This window comes from Trichosurus vulpecula, chromosome 4 (genome assembly GCF_011100635.1).
Source record: "Trichosurus vulpecula isolate mTriVul1 chromosome 4, mTriVul1.pri, whole genome shotgun sequence".
NCBI classification, from domain to species: Eukaryota; Metazoa; Chordata; class Mammalia; order Diprotodontia; family Phalangeridae; genus Trichosurus; species Trichosurus vulpecula.
Window position 1 is genome coordinate 104,749,602 of NC_050576.1, and position 12,430 is coordinate 104,762,031.

Sequence of the window (12,430 nt, forward strand, 5' to 3'; positions counted from 1 at the left end):
TTTGAGATAGGACCATCTCCCACCTCTAGAGTTCCCTAAGCAGTGAGACTTGGATGACAGGACAGATGCTTCACTGGCATGAAAAAGGGAGGCATTTAATAAATGTTTGAACATGCCACTTCTGGCATTCCCACAGGCTGGTGCCCATAATCCTGCCAGCAAAAGAGGAGCTAGTCTCTGTGTTTGGATGGAAAGTGTTGGATAGGTTGGCATGTCTTTGGGCAACCTCTGGGATCTTTACCTTCTCTATGGCAGGAGAGAAGAAGGCATGGGGAATGGGGCTGCCTGCTGCCTGCTCTGGAAGGATACTTTTGGCCTAAGGAGACAAAGCCACTTGAATTGGGGCAGAGGTGATTTCCAACCATTTGGCTCCCTCCTTAATGTACAAAGGATGAGGCATGCGGATGATTGTCCATTAAGCTGTTTGAGTTTGATGAATGGCTGAAGGGAGAGAGACCTCTGAGTTAATGGGACTCATCTGTATAACGGACTCTCTTTTCTTTCTCCAGTTTAAATTATGATTCTTGATCACTGGTTTATTCTCTTGGTTCCTGAGAACATTGCATTTAACCGTTAGGGGATGGGGGTGGGTAAGGGAAAACTTTGAAAATAAAATAATATAAACAGGCCACTTTGCTGTTACAAGCACATAAATAGCATCACTGTAGCCAGGCTGTACACTCTCTTTGCCATAGCAACCTAAAGAGAGTGTTTATAACAGCCTGTCACCCATACTGGAAAAACAGCAGCTGCTTCTCCTGCCATAGCACACTGATGCTGGCTGTCAAGGCCCTTCCAGAGCCCCCGGGATTGCTCCCAGGGAGGTGTTGCAGTCACAGCAGGCCCAGCCCTTTTGCTGGGACCGCTAGTTAGCAAGGGTGGGGTTTTTGGCAGGCAGGGGAAGGAAAAAGGAGGCTGGGCCCCAGATGTGAACAGGAATTGTGGCATCTCAGAAGCCAGATGTGATCAGAAAAGTATTCTTTATTTGTTTTGTTTCTGGTCTATGTCTCTCGTCTCTCTCTTCTGGAATCTCCTGAGGAGAAAGGGAACAGGGATGGGGGAAATAGTTTCTGCTTACTCCGGACCCTAGGGCCCTGGCATCTTAACCTGATGAAGTAGCTTTTGTTTACTTTCTGGGACTCCACTTTGGCCTCTGTGGTAGGCTGTTATGTTTTAAGTCCTTCCAGGTCTGTTTACTTAAGGCCTGGATAGAAGGGTTTCAGTTGAGGGAAAAGGTAATTCAATCCAGAAAGTTGACCTCCACCTCCTTTTATAATGAGATTGAAGGTAGTAGAAGGGAATTCCACCCTTTCCCAGAGGTAGAGCTGAAGCTGCTGATCTGGAGGATCTCAAAGAACTGTTACAGAATAGAGAACTGTGGAGAACATTGGAAAAAACTGTTATACAAAAAGATTCAGGGTGATGTTACGTGGGGAGCAGATGTTCTTACTCAGCCTGCTTAGCACATGACTAGGAGGCCCCTCCTGCCATTCTCCCATTTGCCTCGGATGTCCAAGAACTAGGTCTGAGAATAGGAAAAATCTGGAGAGAGTCATAAGATCATAGATGTAGAGCCATAAGGACCCTCAAAAACTATCTGTCCCAACCCACTCATCTGACATTTTCCAGGAAGCTGAGGCACCCCCAGAAAGGTTGTGGGACTTGCCCAAAGTCTCATACAAGTAATAATGCAGACCTTTTTAACTCCAAATCCAACCTTTTTTTCATTATACTATGATGCATCTTTAGGAAAGACAGTCTGGGGCTGGGGAAAGCTAGAGATTTATTTAGCAAAATGGCTCTCCTTTGCTCGAGATGCCCAACTAGCTTTTTTGCCTATGGGTGCCATTTTGTTTCCTTTACCATGGAGAATCCTATAGATCAAGTCACTGCCCATTTCTTTAAACAAGGGAGAGGTATACACCATGGTGGTAGGGGTAAACTAACTCAGTTAAATCAACCAATCAACAAACTTTTATTACAGGCCTACTATGCACCCAGTACCCAGCTAGGTACTGGGGATAAAAAGACAATAGATAGATGTTGCCTTCTTGAAGAGTAGATCCTACTGGATCCTTCACTGTGACCAGGAACTAGTTGTAGCAATTGTGACTCCAAGTAGTCTGAGGAGATTCAGACTCCAATAGCGAACCCCAATCTCTCTCTTTCTTCCCTAGCATGGCATGCCTCAACTGAAGTTTGTTTCAAAAAATAATACTGGAATCAATCTGGCTGCTAAAAAGCTCTTTTGTTCCCCTGTAGCCAAAATGTGGAAGAACCACAGTGCCCCAAGTATGGCAGTTTCTATGTGAACATAAAAATGTAGAGACTGAGTACTTAATATTTTTTGTTTGCGGTCTATGCCCTGTCTGTTTTCTGTACTAGGTCTGGAAAGATGGGTTGTTATTGGTGGAAACACAGGGCTTCATGTAAGGTGGGAGTAGGGGGTGGGATGCCAATACCGCTCTGACCTTGCAACTTACCCAGGGGACTAGAAGGGTTTCCCCCACCCCTCTGATCCCTACACCTAGAATGTTAGAGGGAATGAAGATTGGGTAGGCTCGGGGTAGTCTAGAAGAAGAGAAAAGATGAAGAGAAGCATATTCAGTACCGCTGGGGTAGGGATATTCTATCATGTTCTTAGTATTAATAGGAAGACTGGGATGATGGGTTCTAGAGATGTGACAAGAGAAAAATGGATTGCATCAGAGGACCTGGGTTGAAATCCTGTACCTGTTGCTTACTTCCATGTGGTCTTTGGAAAATCACTTTTTTGGAGCCTTGAGTCTCAGTTTCCCCCTTCTATAGTAGGATAGCATTGGACTGGCGCATGTGATTGTTAGCCTATCATCAGTTATAGTTGAAAGATCATGACAAATAGGAGAAGAACCACAAGACTAGAGAATAGGTGTTTCAGAAAAGGGAAGAATACACAATTGGAAAACTGTAGGCTAGTAAGCTTAACTTAGATTTCTGAAACAAATTCAGTGGATTATCAAAGAGATGGTTGGCGAGCATTTAGGAGGGAAGCAATGAAGACAGAAAGCCAGCATGTCTCCATTAGTAATAGGTCATGCCATACTAATTTTCTTTACTCCTAAATGTCTTTCCCTCTCCTCTCCACATCCCTCCAAAACTCAGAAAGAAATATTTGTAATAGAAACTGTCTAACTAGCCTCTGAGACAAAGGAGCAACAACATGGACTCTGGAGATCAGACTTATAAGGGGAGTGGGCTACTTCCAGTTCATGCCTTTTCTTTTCCTAAATTCCTTTGGTAACAGGGGCTGGGACAAGTGTAAAGATCTGGGGAATGGGGGTGAGGGGCCAGCACACACATTCAGGGATTGTGTCAAGATCAGTCAGTCAATAGACGTTTATTGAGTACCTACTGTATTCTAATTACTGTGCTACATGCTGATGATACAAAGAAAAATGGTCCCTACTCTCAAGAAGCTCACAGTCTACCAGGGAGACAACATGCAGATGACTAGGAACAAACTCTCTAGAGGATAATTGGAAAAAATCAACAGAGGCAAGGCCCCAGAATTAAGGGGGATTAGGAAAGCCTTCCTATAGAAAATGGAGTTTTAGCTGACACTTGAAGAAAACTATAGAATCCAAGGAGAAGAAATGAAACAAGAGAGCATCCCAGGCATTGGGGTGAAAATGCACAGTATCAGAAGATGGAGTGCCTTGTTTGAGGAACAGCAAGGAGGCCTTGCTGTTCACAGGATTGCAAAGTACATGGAGGGGGTGGTGGGAGAGGCTCTGTAAGATGTAAAAAGACTGGAAAGGTTGGTGGTTGGTGGGGCAGAGGGAGAGGGGGGATGTTATGAATGATTTGAATGCCAAATAGAGGATTTTATGTTTGGTTCTGGAGGTGAAAGGGAACCACTGGGGTTTATTGAGAGAGGGGAAGTGGGTAACATGGTCAGATTTGTACTTTAAGATCTCTGTTCTATGAGCAAAGCAGAATTGAAGTAGCCCAAAAGAAACATGAGATGTGCAAATGTAGAGAACCCACTCCAAATGTCCACACAGACTATTTGTGCCTGACCTGTGATGGAACATTCCAAGCTTATGTCGGTCAGTCAGCCACAGTCAGGCCCATTGTAACTTGGCTCTAACATAGTGATGTCACTTTGGTGCTCTGCGAGAATGAAGGACAACCACCACCAACTTTAAGATCACTTTGACAGCTGAGTGGAGAATGGACTGGAATGGGAAAGAGATTTGAGGCAGGGAGACCAGCCATGAGGTGATTAGGACTTACACCAGAGAGGTGGCAGTGTCAGAGGAAAAGAGCTAGAGATGCTATAAAGGTAAAATCAACAGTCCTTGTCAATAGTTTGGATGGGGGGGGTCAAAGAGAGTGAGGAGTTGATGATGATACCCAGGTTTCAAGCCAATAATAATAGGGAAGTTAGGAACACTGGAGGGTTGGGGGCAGGGGAAAGCTTTTGAGTTCAATTTTGGGCATAGTTTAAGATGTCTATGGACATCCACTCTGAGATGTCCAATAGGTAAATGGAAACGTAAGACTGAAGGTCAGGAGAACATCATTGGATCCATTAGTTAGGGAACATCTAGGACTTGGCATTTATTCTCCTGAAATAAGGAAAAAAAACTATCACTACTGGGGCTGGGAAGAATAAGCTCTCCACCATTGTAGTCAATTTTAATAATCCCTTCACTTTTAAGTGGTACTCCCTGACCACAAAATGATCCCATGACCTTCCCATGTACCTCCATGGCTTCAAAGTAGCCTATAAAGGGCATGGGCTGCTTTGTACAAGCAGTCATAGGATTTTGGATTAGGGAAAACCTACCCCTACCTTCCTCCCTTCTCTTCCCCCATCCTACCCTTCAAGGGAAATTTTACAAATTATGGAAAAATAAACCCAAAACACGAAGTGACAGAAATTATCTCCCCAATGTCACAAACAGGTAGAAAGTAGCAGAACCAGGATTTGAACCCTAGTTTTCTAATACCAAAGCAGAGCAGGCATAGAGACAGAAGTAGTCTTTTTAGAGCTAAGATGACAATTTAGGTTGGAGTAATGAGAAAAGACCAGGATGCTCTGAGACAAGTATACCTACCTCTAGGTTATAAGCTTCCCGTCCTCAGGAAAGTCTTCTTTTTAGAAGTGTAAGAATGTCCAGAAGAATGAACCTCTGGGACCTCCAAGTAACAGCTTAGGAAATACCACTAGTAATGCAACGTGGTGGAGATGATCTAGGTTGTGATTTCCTAAGCTACATTGTTGAATGTCAAGGGAAAGAGACCTTCTTCTCCATGTTCATGGGGTCTTCTAAGCTCAGATTAGTGATGGATGGTTCATTTGAGAATGAGTAAAATTAAAACATCCAAGCCAATCACTCCTAGCCCTCCTGCATAGGTTGTGGAGGGAGGGTCAGGTGCCTTCTTGATGTAGTAAGAAGCTACATTTTCTGAAATTGTAGAAAGAGCAAGGAGAGGCTTGGCTGTGACCACCCCCTTTAGAATAATCTGGGGAACTATGTATGTCCCCTAAGATCTCCACAAGACAGTTTTTCTTTGGGCCTTCCTTCCCAACAAGTTATAGGAAGTCAATCCCTGGGGGCCTCCTCTTTTCTCCCCTTCCTTCTCCCTGCCCAAACCAGTTGGTAAAAGTGTCTAGGGATAAGCATGAGTGGTCACACCTGACAAAGGGCAGGGCTGCATTATAGGCACAAATGAGAAAAAGGAAAGGCGATAAGGGCAGTCCTGAAGCATACAGATGTCAGGTTTCATCTCTCTGGCTTGGGCTTGTTGTCCTTCCTGCCTTTTCTTCCTTCCTTCTTAGTGTTCAACATGGCAGAGATGCTGATATCCAGACAGATACTTGACGACATGGAGCTTTTCAGGGATGCGCCCAACTTGCCCCTAAATAGGTTCCAGGCTGCATGAAGGGGGCAATGAGTAGGGAAGCCTGTCGTTGCTATTGCCTCTCCTCTACCAAACCCCCCAGTGCCTGCTGCTGGGAGACCAGAGGTGGAATATAGCTGTTTATTATTCCAGGCAGGTTTGTCTGCAGCACTGCATCAGCCTGGAGCCCTAGCTCCGTGGGCCCTGCTGCTCCCTCTCCCCACATCCATTCACATTCCCACCTCTAATCTTAACCAGATTCAGTAACCTTCTGGTACGAAAAGTGGGGTATGTGCATGGGGTAGGGAGAAGGGAGGGGGGAAAGGGGATACCATCAAGAGATGATTAGGGAACTAGGACTAGGGAAGGGACCCGGGGAAGGAAAACAAGCCCATGCACCAAACTGAGAGATTATCTTTGTCCTAGCCTGGGAGAATCCTTTCGATGAGGAAAAAGGTGATAGCCCCTAAAATAATGAAGGAACTCAGCTGGTCCAGGCCAGGATTCTGAGCTAATGTTTTGATTGCTTCAGATAGCAGTGGGGTCTAGTAGTAAAAACATTGGAGTTGGACTGCTAAGAGCAGAGTTCAAATCCTAAATTTTTTACTTATAGCTGTGTGGCCTTGGACAACTCACTCCCTACTCTGGATTCCAGTTTCCTCATTTGTAAATTCAGAGGGTTGGACTAGATGATTTCTAAGGTCCTGGCTAGCTCCAAGCCCTAAAAAACACAGTGGTCTCTGGTTGCCCCTTATTTCTGGCATGTGGTAATAGGCCTAACATTGGAAATTTGAGGAAGCACAGTGTTATCCCAGAGAGAACTGCATTCTGATCTTCCTTCTGACTCTTACTAACCCAAATGACCTTGGGCATATGGCTTAACCTGGGGAAGACCTACTTTGCCATGTAAAAGGAAGAGTTTTCACTAAATAGCCTCTGAAGATCCTTCTAATTTTAGATGATCCTAGACTGTGTCATGGTGTGTGTGTGTGTGTGTGTGTGTGTGTGTGTGTGTGTGACTGTGTCATCAGGTGTGTGTGTGTGTGTGTGTGTATGTGTAAGGGTAGATATTGCCCTTAAAAGCTTTACTGTCTTAAGGGAGGCTGTAAGATCCTTGAGGGCAGGTACTGTTCCATATTTTGTCTCTGTATCTATGCACCTAGCTCACTATCTTGTTTTAAAATTTCATTTGCTCAGAATCTATTGAATTGAACCTCTTTCCTAAAAGGGAGATGATTGTCCCTATTCCTGGGAAGTGTCTGCGCTTTTTTTTAGGAGATTCCTAGATGTTTTGTCAGACTGAGGGAGAAAACCAGCAGAGTAGGAGGAGCATTAGACTGGGGAGGGGGGAGTCAAGAGACCTGAATTCTTAGGCCAGCTTTGCCGCTGATGCAGACAACTTGGTCAAAGTCTCTTAGCCTCTCAAGTCTTTAATATCTTCTCTGTAGAGATCGTTGTATCTCACCTCCTTCATGGTAATGTTGTATGTGAGCAGAGATGTGAAAAATGCTTTGCATTTGTAGAAATACAAATGTTTAATGTTTTTCGCCTTGTTGTTAAAGGAAAGAGATGAAGTATTTTCCAAACTGGGGGGAGCGGTGGCAGAAATGGAGGTAGAGAGTATACTTCTCCCAGAATGCCGTAGTTGTAGATGATTAACAGCAGCCTTGCCTGGTGAGAGATGGTATCCTCCTTCCCTGCTCCCCAGGGGCCAGCAGATAATAATGCTTGTTTGGGACTTCCTTTGAGGTAGGGCAGTGTACATTTGAAAATGACTGCTCTGTTAGCAGTTGCCTAATTAGGTTAGAGGCCATGCCAGCTAGCTAGCTAGCTGTATGGAACTCTGAGACCATCATTCACTGGGTGAGTTGAGACAGTGGTGGCACCCTGTTGCCCTGTCTGGCTACAAAGAAGCTTCTACAGCTGCATAATTGGTCTGCAAGTCCTTCTGAGCCTGGGGTTCCATTAGGTACCCAAATATCAGGGGACAAGTCCACTGTGGTCTCTTGGTTCAGGCTGGGACACAACTTTGTTATCCTTTTTTCCTTCCCTATTCCACTCTCCTCTTCCCTCTGCCCCAATCCTTCTGTGGTGCCCCAGAAAGTATTAGAACTTGGGGGATGGCATCCTCCTGGAAGTATGGAAGGAGCTGTTTTCTAGAATTTCCAAGGTAGATGCAATAAAGAAAAAATTCAGGTGCAGACTGAAGCTTTCATGTTTGAGTGTTTGTATGTTTGTTTTAGTTTTGGAGAAAAGGAGGAATATAACCCCTGCTCTTACCTCATGAAAAGATAGGAGGTAGAGTAAGAATTGGTGCTGGTGGAACTAAACCCCACTGGGGAGGGAAAAATCTCAAGCAATACAATCTGGAATTTACACTGATTTTTCTTTACTGACTCAGTTTCTTTTTTATGGGCCACATATGGGCCTTGTGATTGATTATCAATTATAAGGGAGAGTGTCTGGGAATCTCTCCTGCCTTTAGCTTTGGGTGAGGGTGGGTGCATGGGTGGCTGGCAGGGGTGGAGCTGGAAGACAGGGAATCCTTCTGGCAGAGAAAGATGGAAGGTCACAGGAATGTGTCTGATGATGGCCAGATAACAGATGTGAACAGCTCTAAGTACAAAGTGAACTTTTTTCTCCCTTTATCACCCTATTAGATAAGTTGGTTTAATTTAGCACCTTCTGAGTTTTCTCCCGAGGGATCAAAGCTTTTTGCCCATCTGAAGATCTCATCCATCTCTATCCTCCTCCTTCCCCAGAGGTTGGGAGAAGGCAAGGCTGGCTCTTTCCTATTTGATGGATGGGGAAATGTGATCCAAAGAACGAACTTTGCTAAAATGTAACCTGGGGACCAAAGATAACATAGATATGGTTATCCCCAGAGCCGGGGCTGGAATCACTGTGTATTCTAAATCCAGAGTCCAGTCCTCTGTCCATTAGAGTAAGCACAGATATTAATACCCCCTCTGAAAGGCTCAAGAGCTCCATATGAGTACTAGCATGATGGTCTGCTTACTTCTGCTCCAACCCCATGCCACCAGCCTTGGAAAAGAAGCTGAATTGAACCTGATTCCACAGCACAGCCTATCTTACAATAGTCTGTGTGAAGGATGTGTGCTGCATAGGCTCAGTCTCTGTTCAGGCATTCCAATCCCCCAAGCATTTATTAAGCACCAAGATCCCCTGAAGACTCCTTCAAAATCCAAGATCTGAAGCTAGCATAATCCTAGCACCTTGGTAGGTTCAAAGGCCCTTAGTAGGAGAGGCAGCACAGAGTAGCCATCTGAGTGGCTCCAGTCCTAGATTAGATACTTACCTTTGTAAGCATGGGTCATCCCTCAGAGCCTCAGTTTCCATAACTGTAGAATGGGGATAATATTTACACAACTTACATCCATAGGATTGTGCTAAAGAAAGCTTAAAGTTATCCTATAAAATGTGACTTTGTTATCTGTGCTGAAGGAAATGATCTGGACTCCATTCTTACTTATACCTCATTTGTACAGACATGGAGGATCCCAGAAAAGAAACAACTTGACTAGGAAGAGAGAGGAAAAAAAAAACCCTCTGCAACCCCAGGACCCTTGTGTGGGTAGAGTTCCCACAAGAGGCTTACTATTTGGAGACAGAAGAAGGCAAAGTGTGTCTGTTATTGAGAGGTGAGGTTACGTGCCTGCTCCTAGGGACCCGACCAAGAACTGGACTGACAGAAAAGTAGTGAGGGTGAATATTCTTTGTCCCCAAGGATTCTTGGAAGGCTAATTAAGGACTCTGACATCTTGATCTCAATTAGCTGCCAATTCCTATGGCTCTTTGTTCTTCTTCTAAAGGTGTAATTTCTTTGTTAGAGAAAGGAGTAAGCAAGGCTTCCTTCCCCAGTATCTGAACTCTAATCAGCAGGCATCACTTAATTGGGGCAGGGCTCCCCTTCTGCCAGGCAGAAGCAGCTTCACCTTTAAATGACGGATGTATGGCAACATCTCCAGCAGAAAAATACAGCTGCCTGCCTTCAAGGATGAGGCTGAGGAGATCTGTCTTCTACCCACAGCCAACTTTTAACTTACATGTTTTGGGAAGTCTGCTACTCTGCCTCTCTCTGAGAAGAAAAATATTACCTGTTAATATAATATAATATAATATAATATAATATAATATAATATAATATAATATAATATTTACATAGGCCTCTCTGAATTGCAAAGTACTTTCTTCACAACAACCTTAAAAGGTAGGAAAGAGATATATTAATCTTTTTTGCAGAGCAATAAACTGTGGCTCAGAGGTGAAATGCTTTACCTTGGAGGGACATGAGGTTAGCAGGTGACAGAGCTGGAGCTCCTGGCCTAGGTCTCCTGACTTCCAATGCCCTCTTTCTCTACACATACCACGATGTTTCCTATGGTTGAATTACTGAGCTAACTTCTTGAGAATTCCGGGGTGTGCTCTTTCTGAAGCCGTTAAGATTAACCCATACCCACCCCCTGCTGATGTTAGCTTGGCCCTTTGCATGTGCATATCGAAATTGATAAACATCTTAGCCATACTGCCCCAGAGTACCTCTCTCTGACTCATGAGGCTCTAAATTCACTATCTCTGTTTCTCAGCGATTCTTCTATCACCTCTCAAGAAAGACCCGCCCAGTATCTTTAACTGCCAAAACCTCCAACCCACCAACCAAATGGGGAGAGCTGTGACTAGGCCCCAGAGTCCTGTGCTTAGCTCCTAACAAGTCAATAACTGTGGAGGGCTGAAAACCCATCACATAGCTGGGGGCCCAGGTATGCCAGTGCCCCCTGAGGATTTGGGCATCATCTGTTGACTCTCTCATCTCTGTTGTGGGGGATAAAGGGAAATCGAGGCATATAGCTGAGATCCATATTCAAGGACTGATATGAACCTGGATATCTTTACCAAGCCCCTCCAACAGAGGCAGACCCTCAATAGGGTCCTATTTGTCACATGTAAAACTACACAGGCCACCCCAACAGGCAGGGAGAGCAACAGAGCCTGAACATTCTGAGTCTTTGAAAAAGGGCTGTGGTGTTCTAGGGGAGGTAACTTGGTGGTAGTGGCAGTTTTTCATTTTCAAGATGTTTAAAGCCATAAAAGTTACTTTTTTTCCTTTTTTTCTTTTTTTTCTTTTGCTTTCAGGGAGGGGTAGGAGCAAGCTGGATTGTCTGTGTCTACCTCTCTGAGCCCTTCCATGCCTATATGTTGAGTGCCATAGAGGAAGCTTCCTACCATGTTATGCCCCTACTCACCTCTTAGAAATCAGAGGAAGGGCCTTTTGGAATGTCCAGGGAATATTAGTGATGGCGGAGAGTGGGAAAGAGAAGAAGGGCTGGATCACTACCTTTCTTTTCCCCAAGTGCCTAAGAGCCATCAGGGCCTGGAGTCAGGAAGACCTGAGTGAAATCTGGCCTTGAACCTTGGGCAAGTGCCTTATTTTCCTCAACTGTAAAACTGAGGAAATCTACCTCCCCAGTTTGTTGTGAGGCCCAGATGAGATAATATTCATAAGGTGGCTGGCATGTAGAAAGTAGGGGCTTAATGGGTGCTTTCCCCCCCAGGACACAAGGTAGCAAGAGGGAATTGAGGCCCCATGTGGGGCCTGGCTTTGCCCAGAACCCATGCACTGATTGTTGTGTCTCTCTCCAGGTACCTCCGGTCTCCAGAAAGCCTTCCTCCTCGCCTTCATCTTGACCTGCGCCACTACTTGCACCCCTTATCCTCCTACCCCAGACAGGGTTCCAACGTTGTCAAGGATGCCTCCACGGTGAAATATATACCCTATTTGCACCTGGCTCCCAGGAAGTTGAGTCTGCTGGGCCCTGGGCCTAGGGAGGACAATCCGCATCTGACACCGGCTCCCTTCCCCGCTCCCTGCAGGGCAGCCCCTGAAGCCAGGAAGGGGCCCAGGGCCTCCCGGGCCTGAGTCCTGCCCCTGCCACCTCCGCTGCTCCCCCAGCTGAGGCTGTGTTCTCCAGAAACATGAGGAAGAGCACACAGACGCACCTCGCCAACTCGGTGGGCACCATGGCCAACAACTTTGGCTGCACCGTGATGGAGCTGCGGCACCTCATGGAGCTGCGCACCAGCGAGGCTGTGGCCGAGATCAACCAGCGCTTCGGGGGTGTGCAGGGCCTCTGTGAGAAGCTGAAGACCTCGAACACCGAAGGTGAGGCGCTACCCCCTGCCTCAGTCTCCCCAGCTGCCTCCTGGGCTTGTGGCAAGGGTCAGATGTAACGATGCACACGGTGCCTGGCACAGGGTAAAGGTTAGCAAGCGCTGTTACTGTTGTTATTAAGCACATAGCACAGTGCCTAGCGCATAGGACACGCTATCTAAATGTTAGCTATTCTAGCTATTATCTCACAGGGTTGTTGTGAGGATTGAACAAGATAATTGTTGTAAAGCACTTACTTAGCACAGTGCCTGACCCATAGTAGGAGCTTCATAAATGCTCATTCCTTTCCTTCCTCCTAGTTCTGTTCCCCTCCCCAAATCAATTCACAGGTGGTGTGCTTGGCTTGGCCAC

At 45.6% G+C, this 12,430-nt stretch overlaps 1 protein-coding gene across 4 annotated transcripts in view; it reads left to right on the plus strand.

Moving 5' to 3' along the window:
- The window catches only part of ATP2B4 (ATPase plasma membrane Ca2+ transporting 4), a 113,963-nt gene that overhangs the window by 48,208 nt on the left and 53,325 nt on the right, over positions 1-12,430 (plus strand). For all 4 annotated transcript variants that reach the window (XM_036753427.1, XM_036753428.1, XM_036753425.1 and 1 more), the window contains exon 2: positions 11,551-12,070. In XM_036753427.1, the coding sequence (XP_036609322.1) occupies positions 11,884-12,070 (187 nt within the window). In that variant the 5' untranslated portion in view covers positions 11,551-11,883. The remainder of the gene's footprint in view (positions 1-11,550; positions 12,071-12,430) is intronic.